The sequence below is a fragment of the Melospiza georgiana genome, chromosome Z (assembly GCF_028018845.1).
Source record: "Melospiza georgiana isolate bMelGeo1 chromosome Z, bMelGeo1.pri, whole genome shotgun sequence".
NCBI lineage: Eukaryota > Metazoa > Chordata > Aves > Passeriformes > Passerellidae > Melospiza > Melospiza georgiana.
In genome coordinates, this window is record NC_080465.1 from 39095988 (window position 1) to 39114843 (window position 18856).

At 33.4% G+C, this 18856-nt stretch overlaps 1 protein-coding gene across 2 annotated transcripts in view; it reads left to right on the forward strand.

Moving 5' to 3' along the window:
* The window catches only part of RFX3 (regulatory factor X3), a 106623-nt gene extending 88427 nt beyond the window's left edge, over positions 1-18196 (forward strand). For both annotated transcript variants that reach the window (XM_058043629.1, XM_058043630.1), the window contains 7 exons: positions 414-568; positions 4979-5076; positions 5347-5496; positions 6974-7182; positions 8154-8307; positions 10401-10443; positions 11349-18196. In XM_058043629.1, the coding sequence (XP_057899612.1) occupies positions 414-568; positions 4979-5076; positions 5347-5496; positions 6974-7182; positions 8154-8307; positions 10401-10443; positions 11349-11587 (1048 nt within the window). In that variant the 3' untranslated portion in view covers positions 11588-18196. The remainder of the gene's footprint in view (positions 1-413; positions 569-4978; positions 5077-5346; positions 5497-6973; positions 7183-8153; positions 8308-10400; positions 10444-11348) is intronic.
* The last annotated feature ends 660 nt before the right edge of the window (positions 18197-18856 follow it).

The following is an 18856-nucleotide window of genomic DNA, read 5'->3' on the forward strand; positions in this document are numbered from 1 at the left end:
GGTGTATGCCAAAGGTACATCTTGAAACAGTGGTGTCATCCATGTTCATTTTGCGTGGACAGCTAGAGTGAAGTTGTCTCTTCCCAATATTCAATCCACCACTTCTAAGCCAGAAACATCATTCATATGTCTGCACTATTCAGGAGAATTATAGAGACATTTTTAAAATCCATTTCCATGTGAGACAATGTGTAAATAAGTTACATTGGGTGCAACTGAGTTATCTGTGACACCTGTATAAAAAAGTACATTTTAACACCCAGGTTTTTGCCTGCTGTAAATCATGGAATCATAGAAACTTAGGTCAGAAAAGTCAAATTCAGCTGTTAACCTAGCACTGCTGTGTTAGCTGCTAAACCATGCCCCTAAATGCATTATCATTTATTAATTTGCCACAATTTTTTTAACACCAGCAATCTGAGCGAAATAGAAAGTCGACTTCCTAAAGCAAAGCTGATTACTCTGTGCAAGAATGAGTCTATTCTGAAATGGATGTGTAACTGTGACCATGTGATGTACCAGGCTTTGGTGGAGATTCTCATTCCTGACGTCCTTAGACCTATTCCTAGTAAGTTCAACATCTGAAACATTTTGTAAAGATTTTTCTGTAAGCAGGTATATGATGGAAGTGTACTTGTGCCTCATAGGACAGCTTAAGAAAAAAGTTTGAAAGTTATACAAAAAATTATACAAAATACTGTATAATTTATCCCTACTTTCGTTGTACAAGGAGTTGTGCTGGCAAATGCCTACGACACATATTAGTTTTTGATTAGTCTAGAAGAGTACTGTGGTCTTTGTGATTCCATGTTTGGAGACGTGGTCCTTTATCCCTAACTGCTGAAATCAATTCTAATAATTGTTAAGGCAATGAAAAATTCCTACTCCACTTTATGATTCTAATCTACTGTTTTCCTGTCATAAATTCTGCAGGAAATAGTGAGTGATTGTCCAGTCATATCACCATTACCAGGAGTAGAGCTTTCTTTTCAAATTTAATTCTACTAGAATCTGTCATTGCTCTAGCAGTGTATTTTTATGGCTACTTTTGGTAGAAAACAAATTTATGTGAAGAAAGTTGAACTTCATGAAGTATTTATTGTCTCACATATAGTGTCCAAAATGTTACACTGAAATCATGGTAGCAACCCACTAAAACCCTCATACTTCCTATGTATTATCTTCTTCCAATGAAAAAAACCACAGTATTTACTTTAAAAAATTTGGATTGCTTTTTTTTTTTAATTAGGGCTGTAAATAGTTTTGCAGGTGACAAAGCTATATTGTCACACTGTGACACCTTCTCTGTTATAGTGAGTAATACGTGCTCAGTAAGAATATTTGGTGGTAGTACCTTGCAAAAAAGGTTTATTGACTTCTTGCTTGCCAGTGGAATAAAATCAAATTTTAGCAACTTATGTATAATACAAAAAAATTGAAACTGGAAATGGATAAAATACGAAAATGTGCCATTTACAATGCACATTTTACCTTTTGTTTAAGGAACAAGTAAGTTCTTGGTAGCAATTGGCATAATTTGTGCATCTATATAGCAGAATAAAGGAAAAATGTTTTTGCAAATACATGTAACTATTGAGAACTTGTCTAAATTATTTTGCATTGGTTTATATTTAAGTTTTACTTCTCTAATGACAATACCATTAGGTAGGATTTTACAGTAATATAGTGTATCACCAACAATTAGTTAATAATAAAAACTCCCACAAATTAAATTATAACATTTAATAGGTTGAATGAAAACTCTCACATGCAAAAGCAAGTTAATTTCTGAATAAAATGGTGGTGCAGACAGTTTTTCATTGAACTTGATCCTCTCCTTTTCAGTTGCTTTTCCAGTAAAGCCTGGCAGGCTCTAGAGAGATGTTTAAATGACAACATGCTGTCTTCTCGCTTTGCTTTGTAAGATTCATTGGGCATTGCCAATACAAGATTTCAAGAAAATGGGCAAAATCAATTAATCAATAACTAGATGCATCGTGTCCTTTTCATGCTATTTCTTTCTTTCTAAAATTACCAGTCATATTTGAATAATTGATACCTACTCTGTTTGACATTCCTGTTTTGGGAATGGTCATCAAACTGTTGGATTCAAACACCTCATCTGATCTCAGGACAAATTCGTCCCAAGAGACTTTTTGTGAACAGTCCAGTGATTTTCTGCTCAAAATTGCACTCACTGAGCTACCTTTAGAAGGCAGCTAACACATTATCTTACTTTATCCTTTAGGACCAGCTAACTAAATGGCTTTTTTTAGCACCTTTCCTTTAAATGGTGGGCCATCCAAGTTTCTTCTTCACTGTTAAATGGTTCAAATCTTATGATTTTTTAAACTCCTGCTTTTGAATAAAAGCATTTCCAGTCATTACAAGGGACTAAAATAATGGGTTAAGGTTGAATATAAGAAAAATGCAGCTGGGTGAATCATCCTCTGTGGGAAAATAGCAGTTTGTAGGAAAGTTTGGACTCTGTAGAGGTCCTGGGACCATCAATGCTTCATTAAAGGCATGTTTATGATTCTTTTTAGTAAATGGGAAGATAGCAGCAGCTGCTGCTCAAAATAAGGAAAAATATTATTTGAAAAGGGCTTGAAGAAAGCCCCTTTTTTTGTTTAGATCTTTAGTGTTTTTTCTTTTAGACAGGTCCTATTGTTGATGCATATTACTGGACTAGAAAAAAAAGACTGTTGAGGAAAAAAATTGTTTTATTTTTAACCTCTGTATTAAATTTATCAGCTGAAATAATTCGCACCCACAGAATGAGTGAAGAATTGCTGGGTATAAAACAACAAATTCAGTTTCCTAAGAAAGTGAAATGCTGTCCATTGGAGTAAGGAATAAGGACCATAATTATCTAGTGTCCTGTTATGTTTTAGAGTGGACATCTTGCATCTTCTCATATGGCAGAATGGACCAAAACAAATTTGATTGTGAGTTAATTTCCATGATAGGTGGAGAATTTATGCAAAATGCATTTCCATGCCATATTACACAATTCCAGACTGACAAAATATTGAAGTACTGGAAAGACTGTAAGGCTCAGTTTTGTACAAGTCAGGGGAATTTTCGTTCAGAAGTCAAGCTTTTTAGGTGCTTATGCAAATCAAACTTTCTGTAACTGCCATTGCCACATCCTTTAGTGTGTGACTAGGAACTTATTGGTTTAGGCCCTTTGCACCATGCTTATCATACAAAGATTCTTTGAAAGGGTTCAGATGTACTTACAAGTTCAAGGATATAGGTGCTTATGGTTTTGGTAATGGCTACATGTGTACTTAGGGATATGTGAAAAATTCTGTATTTAATATATCTCCAAAGGTCATTAGAAATTCATGATGGCTCTATACAATACTGATGCCTGATTGGCTACTTTAGCTATTTTATTTCTTCAGAACTTAGAATTCCTTTTATTTGTTCCTTTTTCTTTCTAATTAAAGGCCTCTCTTAAGGCCTGAGCTGCTTTTCCATATTTATTTTCAAAGGAGATCAGCATTACAGTGATGCAAATAATTTTCTAACATATATATAAATACACTTGGGTAAAAAAGAGTCATGAGAACACTCGAAGTGAAAAAGTGGTAATGTTTTTCTTAAATATCTAAGTACTATTCATACAGTTTTTACATTATTACTTCCATCTTGTCTGGTAGGTAGGAAAATGTGAATGAATACATAGTAAAATAGTAAGTGCACAGAAATAATTTACAAAGCAACACAGGTGAACTAGGGGATTTACAGGGTTGAGGAAAAACGCTTGTTCTTCACGTGTTAGCCTTAAAGTAGGAAAAAACCTGATAGCATAAGAGGGATATTTTTTAAGGTCAAATTGTTCAGCTAAGCATTCAGAGGTGTGGTGAATTATAAGAATTACCAAAATGGATTTTACTGCTCCTGACTGCAAGTTTGAAGACATGTGAAAAAGATATCACAAAAAATATAGTTTCTCTTTTAGTAAATTTATATTTCTGGTAGAAGACTTTATTTTAAAAAGGTATTATTAAAAAAACATATTACTTCCTTAGGTTTTTTCCTCTTCATTCTCATTGCTTTCATTCTCTAGTAGTCTTCAGAAACCTTTAGTTTTTTCTTGTTTTGCCTACTTTTTGCAACAATTTGAGTGTAGTGCTGTTATGTCAACGTGCAAGGTTTAGGCATGGGAAAGCTAGGTTTCTATCACTCAGAAGATACGATTTTATTTTTTCCAGATACTGTTCCTTGGGATAATACTTCCTGTCCTCCTCTTTTGAAATATTAAAATTTCTGGTTTTAGTAATGCAGAGTACTATAGGGGCTTCAGTGTCTCTCTAAATCTGTCAGCCATTCAGCATTTCTGTGGATGCTATAGAAAAGAAACAAAATGCACACAGATTTCACAGTCATTTCAATAATATCACTTTCTGTCAGTGAAACACATTCCTATATCTTGCTTATTGATGATATCCTTAAGGGGACTGCATGTGAATGGAATTTTTTCTTTAAAACTGAATTAAGCACCACTATGACATAGTTTAAGATTAATTTGGACTTATTTGAGGAAACTGCAGTATTCCTAAAAGTGGATTTTTCCCCAGACTTTTGCTTTTTGAAAGACATGTCTAGGTGAAATGGAAAGCTGAAAATTTGTGATGGAAAATTCCACCACAACTGCTGCAATTAGTGTTGTTCTTGTATAGGAGTGCCCCCAACAATACTGCTAAGTCACAAATTTCTTTGGAAGATTGTCTGGTGACGAAGTCAGAATGTTTATTAAACCAAAAGTAAAAAGAATTATTACATTATATTATTAATACATTATTGTGTAAAATTTATCTCAGTGAGGCATTTTGAACATGGACTAGATTTGTCTAATAAGTAAATGCAGCAGACCTGAAAGTTAGGTACAAGTGTCCTGGGGATGCAAAGCATTTCAAGACAGGTGCACTGCTTTCTTTTCATTCTGTTTTTATTCTCCAATGTGCAGGTGCCTTGACCCAAGCCATTCGCAATTTTGCAAAAAGCCTTGAAGGTTGGCTTTCAAATGCCATGAACAATATTCCACAGAGGATGATACAAACCAAGGTAGATGAAACTTAAAGTACTATTCTTGCAATGGCAAACCAAGTGGGCAGTAGCATCTAAAAGGAGAAGCATTTTAACATCAATGCTAAATTTCATGTTTAGCATCAAGCATTAAGTAATTGCAGGGAAAGTAATATTATTTGATCTGCTACATGGTATAATTAAAATATGAGGACTCATTAATATACGCTGTTAAAATGAAAGTCAAGACTCAATCTGTAGAATTAATCTTTGGGGCACAATATTTAAAAATAATAAATTTCTTCATAGGTTGCCGCTGTAAGTGCCTTTGCCCAGACTCTGCGAAGATACACATCTCTTAATCACCTGGCTCAAGCAGCTCGTGCTGTGCTTCAAAATACTTCTCAAATCAACCAGATGCTCAATGATCTCAACCGTGTTGATTTTGCCAATGTTCAGGTAAAATTTAGTTTTGAATAGCACGGTTTTTTTAAGTTTGATTTCTTCTATGATTTTGAACATTATTGTCAGGCATCATTCGATCAAGAAAGACAAGTGCTAATATTTTGCTCATTCATATACATTGTGACTCAGTCCAAATGTGACAGCTTATGCTTTACAAAAGTAGGAGCTCAGAACCATTACCTGTTTCAATTTGCTCTCTTGAAATGCACATATTCTTCCAGCTTCTCTGCAAATGTAGAGCAAATACCTTCTTAGAATGGGTACCATGAATCGTGTCTCACTAATAGCAAAAATTATATTTTAGGATTAGAACTCAGTAGCATATCTTCTGAATGTCTCTAAAGTTATTTAAATGCATAGCATTTTCAGTAGAGACTGTCTCCATACATTAGTATTAAAACCCCATATATTAGTATTTTTTTTCTACGTGCCTCTGCCTAAATTTACAAGATCTCCTGAATAATGGATTAGATTAGTGTGGTTAGAACCTATATAGTATAAATTCATGTTTTTACTAAGCTTAATTTCTCCAGATGTTTTTGCTTGTCTGAGGAAAAATACTTTTGTCCTTCCGGCCAGCAAAGTGAAAGGTTTTGGGCTTCTGGTAGTTCTCTGTTTCTCTTAGTTGTAAGAGTGTTTTAATGTACTTGTTAACACACTTAACAGAAATCTAGTCAAGAGTTCTTGACCAAAGATACATTATATTAAGTACAGTAATATGTTGACATGGATACAGAGTCTGTGAATGAGATGTTAACTTGGCACATGACAACTAAAGCTTAAAATGAAATGGCTTGCAGTTAGTGAGCTTAATTTTTTTCTCATTTTCTGAATTTTGCAGTTAACTTTATTTAAACTTGTTAACACTGACTAAATTGCTGATTGCTGCGTAGTGTGTTTCTCCACTTGTACGCAGCTCATGTTGTCTTTAAGTGATGTGTAATCTATTACTGTGTAGAGTCAGCAAACAATCCTTGTTTGCATACAAAGTTTTTTTTATAGCACCATGTAACAGGGTTTGTCTTTCAGCTTAACTTCTTCAGAACAAAAGGAATGTTGCACTTGATTTCTCTCTACTTTTTTTATTACTTTAGTTCCCTAAATTTGACTCTTCTTGCTTCTTCTGCCTGAAATCCCAGAAAAAAAATAGAAGATATAAGTATTCCAACAGAAAAATTACAAAATTGGAAGCCTTTTATCACAAATGAATGTGGGAAACACGAAACTTTTTTGTTTACATTGTTTGTTCTAATTTCTTTATTTGATGTCTGTTCTTTCATGCTATATATTTCCCACCTATTTCCTTTCAACAAAATTACAATAGATGTAAAATAAAAAACACTTCTTAGTCTGTCTAGTAAGTGGGTCCAGTCTCTTTCATCCATTGAGCAGCTTAACCTTTGAGATACAATTACATTGTGTGCTTTGGCTTATGTATTGTCAATTCAAGAGCTGCCATGTGCTGTAACAGGAGCAGGCTTCCTGGGTGTGCCAGTGTGATGACAACATGGTTCAGAGACTCGAAACAGATTTCAAGATGACTCTTCAACAGCAGAGCACTCTGGAGCAGTGGGCTGCCTGGCTTGATAATGTAATGATGCAAGCATTGAAACCATATGAAGGAAGACCCAGCTTTCCTAAAGCAGCACGGCAATTTCTGTTAAAATGGTCTTTCTACAGGTAGCATTTAATAGATTTTAAAACATTCTAACTATTATATTAATTGCTAAATTGTTCATTGTAATGAAATTGATAAATCTAATATCAACCAGTAGCTTGGTACATCATGAAAACCATGGGGGTTTTTTTAGAGGACTTCTGTTATTAACCTTGAACTCAGGGCTATCAGCAAATGAACAGGGACCTAAATGGCCCTAGTTTATTATTTTAAAGGCCATCTGAAAATGAATGCAGGTGTAATTTTGTCCAGAGTTAGAAACATACTATGAATTGTTTCGGTTAAAAAACTATGCAGTTATTAAGTCACTGTTTTCAGTATTACTTACTAAAACATTGTGGCATCAATGTTTATTAGATAAGAAGGGCAAAAGCTGTTTTTAATATATGAAAAGAACATTAAGACAAGCATTTCATGTTAGCTGCTTATTGAAACAGTTATCAGAGTAAACCTTGTTCTTTGAACCTGACTGTAGTGACTGCTAGCTGAAGATATGAAGACATAATATGAACACACAATAAGTCTATATTTTTTTAATTTTAAGTTTAAAAACTTTTTAAATTCTGGCAATTAAAAGCATTGCCATAGAAAGACTGACACAACAGACATTATTTAAGCAACAGTTTCTTTGAAAACAAATCGTTTTCTTGCCATTTTAGTTGTTTTTGTTTTCAACAAAGTTTCTTTCAAGTTAAGTTTTACACTTGTTCAATTAGTGGTAGTTATGCATAGGTCAATACCAAAACCAAACCAGTCTGGTTATTTCCTATGTGGTGTTCACCAGTACGTTCTGAGAAAGTAGACAAGCAAATGATTGCCCTTTCCTGGTCATCCCATTAAATCAGACATTTGAGGATAATGTTACTTTTGAGAATATTGGTTTTGAGGTGAAATGTCTGTCTACATGGGTAAATGTTAAAATGGCTGTGACATACAATACATAAACATATATATATTTTTTATTTTCAAATAGCTCAATGGTGATTCGGGATTTAACCTTGCGCAGTGCTGCTAGCTTTGGCTCATTTCATCTGATCCGCTTGCTTTACGATGAATACATGTTTTACTTAGTAGAACATCGTGTTGCTCAGGCAACAGGAGAGACACCTATTGCAGTTATGGGAGAGGTAAGATAATATGTAAGAGACTAGATTGATAGATTTAGTGATGAATTGGAGAAAGTGTTTTTGCACATTTTTAGGCGTGTATGTAGAATGGTCGGATGTTCTGCAGTATTACAAATGACTGAGTTACAAATCTATACAGTGGTTTCAGACTTGTTTAACTGGTTCATTGTAAAAGTATTAAAATAACGTTGAATTCCTAAAATCAGTTATTTCTAAATGAACTTACTCTTTTATGAATCTGCACACAGATTCATATGCATAGTTTGAAAAACATTGATCAACCAGCAACTATTGTCCACTTTTTGAGACTTGAATATTTTATGTGAAAATAAAAAAGGGCATAGTAATAGGAAAATGTTACTTCTGTGGATCTGTTTACATGCATTTGCACACATAATTCCCACATAAAATGTATACCCTCTTTGACATAAGAAGGCTGGTTTACATGCAGAATTTTGGCTTGTACAGACCTGTTCACATACCAGTGCAGACATACATAGAGGTTTGCAACACATTTGATTTTCATACAGTTGTTGCAAAGACTGTTGGCTTATAAAAGAAGATCTAGAATCTCAAAGCACAACTATTTTTTTATACTCAGCTATGGCATTTGCAAGGCAAAGTTTCTCTTACCCCTCTTCTTTTCAGTAGTTCATCTGACCTTTTATTTTGAGTGAGACAGTCGGGAAAGCATGAACTGTCCCAAAATAATAATGCTTCAAATTGCTGGAAAATGGATATATTTGAAAATGTGCTAAATCGTTAATAGGAAGGATTTGTTACATTTTTACACTTGCGAGTCACTCTATCATGTTCTGTGTTACCTATAAATTGCAGGTAATTTTGCTAGTTGAGTTGTCATTCTTCCCACAAGATATATTGATAGGCTTATTAAATATTATAAAGAGATAATATACTTTCAAGAGAAGTTGGAAGGTGTCTCAGATTGCTTTGTCAAATTATTTTATATCATGTGTCATGACGTGTTTCAGAAAAGTTAAATAAATTTTCTGCTTAGTAGAAAGACCCACCATCAGTATAGATTCTCTTACATTTCTTGCCTTATATTTGCAGAAAGTACTACACAAGTATGCAGTTACTACATTCTTGTTGTCTCAGCAGACTTACTCCCTCATAGTATTTTCATATTCAGTCTCATAAACTCTAACAAGTTTATGAGACTGAATATGGAAATACTATGAGGGAGTAAGTATTGCAAAATTTTTGGAGGTGAGGGGCAGAACAGAAGTAATACATGAAATGCATGTCTTCTTATGGTTCTGTGTATTCAATGGCTGAAATAAAATGAGGAAGATATCAGTCCAACAAGCACTGTAAAACAGTATAAACTGGTTGCGGCTGAGAAAAGCATTCTCATACTTCTCCCTTCCTCTCCTATCCTACCTTGGACACAGGTATTGGCAAAATTCTTCTGGAAAAGACTGGTATCATAATTTATGGCTAGAAATGTATCTGTGTAAACAATGTGCTTTTCATTTGATATCCACTAGGGGCATTTTACTCTTCCAAATTTCACACAAGAGAAATGGAGGAAGGAAAGGGAAGAAGGTTTCTAACTCCCATGCAGCTTCTTTTAAAAGCTCGGGATTTTGATGTAAATCAGTTAACAGGTTATAAACCTTTTCTCAGCAGTACCTTTCACCTGCCTTCCAGGTAGATTAACAACACTGTACATACTTCATTTTGCTCAAGCACAATTAAAATGGTGCCTGGGAAATTTTAAAGAGAGTTTTTTGTTATAATATTGGCAGTTCAGAATGAATATCCACTATAATTTATGGCCTTATAAGACACAGAAATAGCTCACTTCAAACAACAAAGGCCCTGAGAATCTTTAAAAAGGTTGTATTTCTCCATTTTAATTTTTGAGGGTTTACTTAGTGATAATTGTCTTAATAAGCACAAGACTGAAATGGAATGAGAAATTGTTCTGCTATGACTGTGGCTGCAGCTAAGATCATGCATTTGAATGAATGCATCAAACAAGTGGAGCACAGATTTCCTACATCATAGATATTCTATGTCCACATTTACTTAAGACTGTGTCCATTTTTTAATTGTTTATTTTGCAGTTTGGTGATTTAAATGCTGTGTCCCCTGGAAATATGGATAAAGGTAAGCATTTCAGTATCTCCAGAGTATAATTCTGTTTTGAGCTAACGTGTCTCTGAGCAAAATAAATCCTTATGTTTTAAAAACACAAGTCAAGCAGAATTTAGAGCTGTATCATCCTATAAAGTGCATGTATATGCTGTGTGGATACATTGATATAATACAATAGCTGTGTCTGTAATGTGCCACATGTAATAATTACTGGAATATCGTAGGTTTGTTTTACAGTAAGAATATTTTGAAGATGTTTATTATTGTCACAAAGAAATACTCAAATTTTTATGCAAATTTTGTTATATCTAATAGGATGCAGGAGGGTAACAGCTGGGGAAAGAAAGACAAGATTAAGCTTATGGATATTTAACTGTAGTGAATGTTTTGCTAAGTCAAGAAGCAGAATTGTATGCAAGTAGTCAGGGAAAAATTAGTTCCTTAAATTCTCTTCCTGCTCTATTTTGACATGCATTCTTATACTGACTACTTGAGTGATTTGGGGTGATTTGACCTCAGAACTCAACTAGTGAATATAAGAATGTTTGTCAAAATTTGCAGTCAAGTGACCACAACTCTCCTCGCCTCAGTTACCCTATCTGTACCTAAAAGTAACAGCTCTTGTTCATCGTGTTTAGGAAATGAGACATTTTCCAATATGAAGTTAACATTATTTGTTAGACCTTTTGAGATTCCAGGCTTTTTTTTCACATTAAAAGTGTGTAGCTCAAGTGATGAAACCTGAATCTGTTTATCTATTTGAGATAACAGTTGACTTCTTTTCCATTAAAATTTTAATTTTCAGTTTATGCTTTATCAGATTGCTCCCCTGTATTTCAACTATTACTTACAAAATAAAGAGCCTTGTATTAGAAACTTCTCTTTTGTGGTAGTTACATGCTGGTTTGTTTGTGCAGATGAGGGCAGCGAAGTTGAAAGTGAAATAGATGAAGAGCTGGATGAAAGTGGAGAGCCACAAGCTAAGAGGGAGAAAACTGAGCTAAACCAGGCATTCCAGGTGGGCTGCATGCAGCCAGTGCTTGAGAGTGGAGTACAGCAGAACCTCCTGAACCCAATTCATAATGAGCACATTGTTGCAACTACTCAGACTATCAGACAATGCAGTGCTACTGGAAATACATATACTGCAGTCTAATGTGAAACTTCCCCTGGCCTCCGACATACGCCCCATTGCATTAGCTGTTTAGGTTTAATATGAAAAAGAAAAAAAAAAGAGAATAAGTCTGAAGGTTGACTGTTGTCAAATGTAACTGTTCTGATCATTATTTTGTTGGAGTTGTTAAATGGAATGGGTGTACGTATTTTGCCAGGTCTGTTTAGAAACAAATTTTTGTAAACGAAATCATTTTACTTTGGCCACTCAATATGAAGAGGTTTCTTTGTATCAAATGCAAGGAAGATTTTTGCAAAGTTTAATGTTAATGTTTTGTCCTCTTATAATAATTTAATTTTTTCATAGTTTTAAAAATATTTTAATGTTAATTATTAGTTATTATGCTGATTTCATATAGATAGGTTTTTAATTAGATGCACTTCTGTGAAATATCAAAAGAACTGTTTTCTTTGATTTACACTGGAGGCATACTTATTTGACAGCAGATGTATCAAATTTGTTATAAAAGGTGCTTTTCATCGTACTACGAGAAGACACTATTTTGATAAAATTGTGAGTATTCAGGGGGATTTTTTGTAATAATGCTGGAGGGTTGAGAAGATCTCCTCATTTCTTCCTGTGAGGAAGAAGCTGTTTAAAGACAGAATTGTATCAGAATGTGGTAATCTGTATGGCATAAATGTACCTAATTATCTGAACATGATGTAAACAATGCAAGCTTCATTTAAAATCAACAGTTTCAGATATTATTTGCATACCAGTTCCTCTGTTTTGAAGACTACTGATTCTATATGTGAGGCCACTGAACTGATGCTTTTGATTGTTCAGTGGCACTGTAGTTGTTAGAAACTGAAGCTAAAAAAAAAGTGACTTGATTATTGTTAATTTTATGTGTATGTGCTACTTATGCTGAACTGGACATACAGGAAAACATTCCATTTGGATGACTTTCTTCTATTCCAGGTCTTTTCCTACTAGTGGTTCAATCTGCTGCTCTTAGAAAAGATGATTTATAGAATGCAAGGAATGTAGCAACCTGCATCATTTTCCTTTCAAAAACATTTCCTTGTTGTTAAAGTGGATTTAAATTTTTACAAAAATTAGACAAGGCAGTGTAACTGGCACACCTCACTTGTACCTATTCCCAATTGTGTAGAATTTGAATAGGTGGCTAGATGGACCATTGCCATTTAAGAATGTACATCAGGGATCATTGTACCTCGGCTATTACATGGTGCCTTAAACAGAACTGAAGCTAAGACTTAGTACTTTTTGTTATTCTTAACTCTTAAATTAATTCAACAAGGTGTGCCTGTCATTTTCAAATTCCCTAAGAAGTAAGGGCAGGTTACACAGCCTTCAAAAGAATAAAAGGATTTTTTTATTATTAAATAATTTTAATATCCCTCTTAGAATGACAATAGACCTATTTTTTCTCGTTTCTAGCTGGATTTCACTTTAATAGAAATAAAATTTGCTTGGGAATTTGAAAAGCAAAACTAGCTTTAATACCAGCTTCAAATGTCAAAGTAGATTGACCATAGTCCCAAGCATGATTATATATTTTCTAAACCCTTGCCTACTTTTAATTTTAAAAACTAAAAAGAAATAAATGAGCAGGTACATAATGCAGTGCATGTTTTCAATTTCTATATTTTGTGGTGTATCAGCCAGATATTACATTTTAATGGTTAAATAATATCAGTTCATAAAGACCATATTAATTGACATTAAAGAACTCAAGTTTTTCTTCAAAAACATTTCATTTTGCAGACATGCAGACACATGAATTTACTATACTAAAGTAGAAGAATTAAATAAGAAAAAAAATCCAAAAAGTGAATGAGAACACAAAAATATCAACTTTATAGGAAAGACTGTGTAAAAAAAAAGAGGATTCTTTTATTCTGATTTATCTAGTGTGTCTGGAAATTACTTTGAAGTCATATATACCAAATGGGAGAAGAGCATGTAAAATGGAAGTTTATTTATAGCAAACAAGTTTGTTGCTAGAGTTTACATATGCTCCAAATACAGCTGCACATAAACTAAAATGTCCTAACATTACTGGTGCACAAAAAAAAATATTTAATTCCTTTGCAGAATTGTGAACCCATCCAGCTCATTCTGTGTAGGCATAATTCCTACCAATGTCAGTAGATGGCTTTTGCCTCAGTAAAAATAAAAGTGACATTTATATTCATTATTTCTAAACTCATAAATGCACTGAATCTCATTATAGATTTTGTTGTCACATATATCACTCAGTGTGTCCTGATTTTTCCTTAGAAATCAGCACATCTGTACCCTTCACCAAAAATGCTAAAACTAAGCTGTGATAAATATTTACTCCCCTTCATTGTGCATTATAAGATGTTTACAAGTAAAATAAAGTGAAATAATTCAACTTTTTTTTCATTTTCAGCTTTTTTTTAATACTGTAGTAGTTGTTTTAATTTTTGTGTTTGTTTGTGTTATGTTATGCTTTCTTAGTTTAATGTTGAATTTGTTGTTGCTGAGAAAAGAGTACAATTGTAAAAGGTAAATCTAGATTGCTAAATATAGTGGGACTTGAGTATCTTTCATTGCTTAGCTTTCCACTCCACTCAGTTGTTAAATGTCATCAAGTGAAAAACAAAACTGAACAAAAATCTGAATACAAAAAATGGAGTGTATTTCATAGCTTCTAAAAACAATGAATTATCAAAACAAATTGGAACTTTCACAGGTTCAAAAAACTGACTGGAGTCTGTATTCTTACTCTTAAATTCTAAAGATTTTACCAAGGTTTTTTAGAGCAGCTATCTTACTCTGTTGTAAACTTACAGATTTGGGGGTCTTTTGTTTTGTTCTTACTGAAATTTCAATCAAATGCTTAGATAAAACATTTTGCACACCCTTGCTGTTTAATAGCTGGGTTTTAGTACTTGTTGAAGTAGAGAGATGCGAATACCTCAGTGTGTATTCTGTAATGTGTAGCGTGCGGCTGCATTGCCACACCAGCTCTGACGTCTCTGGTCAATGCTATGGAGAGGTGTAGCGTGTGTCCACAGGGTAGACATTATGAGAGTTGATATGATTTATTGTGTTTTATCTAATCTTGAAATGGAATCCAGAATAATTATTTTAGAGGCATTTCCCCCATTAGCACAAAATAGCACAGTGGACAGTGTGGGGGAAGAGGTCTTGTTGAACTACCTTTTCAAAGCACAGGGCCCAATTTTCAAAAGTTTTATATATGTTAAAGTGTTTTGTTACATTTTCATCTTCCTTGTGGTAAATCAGTTTTGAAACTTTTTTTTTCAGGTTTTTTTTTTTTGCTTGTACTGTAGTATGCTCAAAGCACCTTCATTTTTTAGAAGTTCCATAAAAATTTGGAAAATAGATGTTAAATTATTTGCCTATAAAATGATGATTTTAAAGGCAATACTGCCTTTAGTTCAAAAAATTAGGAAAATTAAGTTCTGTCATTCAGGAATGCATAGGTCTATATATAAATTTAATTTAAAGCAAGGTATTTTAAAATATCTGAAACACTTTTTGTTTTATCTTGGTTTCCCTAGGAGAAATTATCTGATATCTTTATCATTCTCACCAACTGACATCTGCACTGCTTAGAAAAAAAATCCATGTTAGAGATGCACCACAATCCAATTTAATTCAGAATGCTTTTACAAAACAAAAGCAACCACTGAGAGCCATATATGTGCTGACAAAACCCCCAGATTTATTAGTAATATAAGTATACAACAATAATTTCAGAGTTCAAAGTGCAAATCTGAGAGAGCAAGATGAATTTCTGAAAATTGGGCCCTTGTCACACTAACAGGACCTGCTCTTTGTATATGGTTTAAAGCAAATTGATACATGGAATTCTAGTATCTCTGCTAATTTGTTTGGTGATTTAACACTGACAATAAAAACTGGAATAGAAGCATAAACACACAGTGCTTAGTTCTAGTACTAGGAAATTAATTTGATATGATGCCTTGCATTAACCCTTTGAGCATTGTAAGTAACATGATGGGAACAAAGATTTTTAGATAATTTAACTAGTTCACTGAGCATATACTTTGAAATAGCTTATAGTGTTGTAAATCTTTTTTTACTTATGTCTAAAGTAAATACTTGCATACAATATGGGGATGTTTTTTATTAATAGGGGCCTCAGTAGATGTAGGCAAAATATTCATTGCCATTTATATGTACTGTGTAATGTAGAACAGTACTTCAGCTCCCTGGTTTTCATAACTGCATATATATATATATATACAAAGAAAATCAAACATGATTCTACAGATAGGAAGTTGTCTACTTTAAGATTCCTTTAGAAGATAAAGGTTTAGAAAATATATTCAGCTATTTTGAAAATTTCCTGAGATAGATTAGTATTGGAATACTCCAGTACTGTAAAAGAGAAATCTTTAGGATTAAAAGAAGGTTTAGTAATAATAAATTTTGCAGAATATTTGAGGTGTTTGCATTGAAATTTTTGGCGGTGTTTGTGAGAAACAGGAACAAAAAGTGCACAATTATGTTAATATTCCTTTTAAAACTCAGTCACTGCAATAATGACTAGCTAGAAGATGAAGGTATTTTATTAAATTTCACATACAAGGGTACAGTTTGGATGGCCCTTCTTGAATGTCAGAATTTTAAAAGCAACTAGAAATTGCACGAGCAAATAATTTTAAAAGCCCCTTTGTTCTTCAAATTACTGCTTACAGGAACAAGGGAACAAGTGTAGCAGCAAGTAAAGATGCTTTTAACTTAGTGATACTGATGCCACCTTACTAAGTGAGAATACAGTACATTTTCTACTGGTTCCTTGCAATATCAGTCAGCAAACACTAAAGCAGCTGTACTTATTTAAGTCTAGCTGAGGGCAAAGAAAAAAGGTATCATTTAAAGTTATTTAAGGGAATTACGTCAGTAGTATAGTGCAAGTTGTAAACACTTTTAGTCAGTTAATGCAAATTAATGCATAATTAATTAACATAAATGCAATACTCAAAGGGTTTTAATTTAACAACTTTTTTTATTCATAATTTACTGTAAATGCTTCTGAGTTTGCATGCCTTGATCATTGCTGCTAGTGATTTTATGTGCCAGTAGACCTGAGTTTAATTTACCAGTTTAACTAAGAAATAGTAAAAGCCACTTACAAAGTGACTGCCTAGTGTTTGTTTGGAGTAAAATATGCCTTAGTTTGAAAACTATCATTTTAACTCTTGTTTTATTCTGATTTTCTTCTCCTTTTCCTGTTGAAAAAAAAATTGAATTTTGGGATTGGAAGCCCTGAGTAGTTAAATATTTGGTAAGAATTATTCTTGGAGATTGCTCATTAAGGCTGAAATTCACTGTAGAAAACAAGGCCCAGAAAAAGCCTATGGGCATCAAATGAGCCTCACTATTTCAGGAAGATGTTCTTTGTATGTTCTTAAGCACTTTCTTGGTTAGGGTGCAAACATCTTACAGGAATTTTCAGTTCTAGATTAATTTTACTCTGAAATAATAAATGTCTTTTTAGGAGGAATTTAGACTTCAGAGGAGCAACCTTGAATGGATTGGGTTTTAACAGGAACTCAGTTCAATTCTTTTTGACTCACTGATGCCAGCAAAAGCTTTTTACACAAAGAATATTTAATGGGTTCCCCAAATAAAGTTTCCTTCCATACAATATTAAAGTGACTGCCTTGTATTTAAACATTAAATACCCATTTTAAAGTAACCCAGTTAAGCAACTTAAAATATGTTGGGGAAATATCACTTTTGTACCAAAGCAAGTTGCCCATTTCCACTCATACCCACTGAAAATTTGGATTTACAGTTAATAACCAATGAGGCTGTTAAAGAAACTTTGAGTGCCTTTCAAAAACTTGGAAAATTGTGCCTGAGGTGGTAAACTTTAATTAGGTTAATTCTAGAGCTACCAATCAGTAATTTTATCATCACTCAGGGCTTTCTTACCTTCTAGGAAACTTCCCTTGTTGCATTTATTTTATACTGTATTTTTTTTAAGTGCCATCATTTAAATTTCACTTAGTAAGTGGCAGATTACATTATCCAGTCCCACAGCACAGAAACATCATAACACTAGGACATATTCAAATTCTTATTTTCCAGTTGACTGAATATATTATGTAAATGAGGTAAGCAACTTTTTGTAGATTGTATGTGTGAGATAATGTAATGTTCTTTTCCAGTTTTTGGGCTACAGTTGAATATACTTTTTAATTATTTAAAGAAGACATCTTTACAGAATAACGTGATGGTTTTTTTTGTATAATGTATTTGATTTTGTAAATACGTATTTCCTGATGTGATTTTTGTGACAAATGCTAAATCTTTTAGTATATAATGTCCTCTCAAAACTGGCAGGAGCTAAATAATAGTTTGTTGGCAATTTGTATTGTGTACTGTACAATAACTGGGGACCTTTTATAATTATAAAAATATATATTAACTTTTAGTGTGTTGTATAAAAAAAATGACTGGAACATACTAAAGACAGTAGGATTTTTCTGAATATTTCAGACTTGAACTCAGGCTAGCTTTCTTGTGTTTTTCAAAACAAAATTGTGTCTTGTCTTTTAAAATCAATAAATTTGTTTTCTTGTTACAAACATATCTGAATGGCTTCAGTTCTTGTATAGCTGTTTTGGACTGTTGTATGGTTGATTTTGAGAAAAAAATTATTGCACTTACACTTTTGAAATTAGACCACTTTTTTTTTCTTATTTAATAACAGAACTAAACAACAAGTGTGTCTCAGATGGCAAAAAACCCAAGTATTTTGAATCATAGAATCACAGAACTGCTAGGGTTGGAAGGAACTTCTGAAGATCATCTAATCCCGCCCACCCTGCCAAGGATCACCTAGAAGTGTTGGTTCAACTGAGTTGAATCATACTCCCAGTAAATAGAGACTGTAATGTACTTATTCATTTCAATGTTCACAGTAATTTCCCATTACAGATTTATATAGTTAACAGCTAACAGTGAGAGGCATGCAGACTCTGGCCTCCAGGAATTAGTGGTGTCAGTTTGGTACCAGCAGAACCTACTTCTGCAATTTTTGCTGTATATATTCTGCAATATGGTAATGTGTTAGATGTTTTGACAATTTCACAAAACATAGTTGAAAGACTAATCTTACCTGTTCATATATTCTGTGGGTCTCAAGTATGTGTTGCCGGCACCATATATATTTCATATTATATTTCATATAAAGAAGTGCTGAATTTTATTTTAATGTGGAGGACCCACCAAGTAGTAGATGCTAGAACA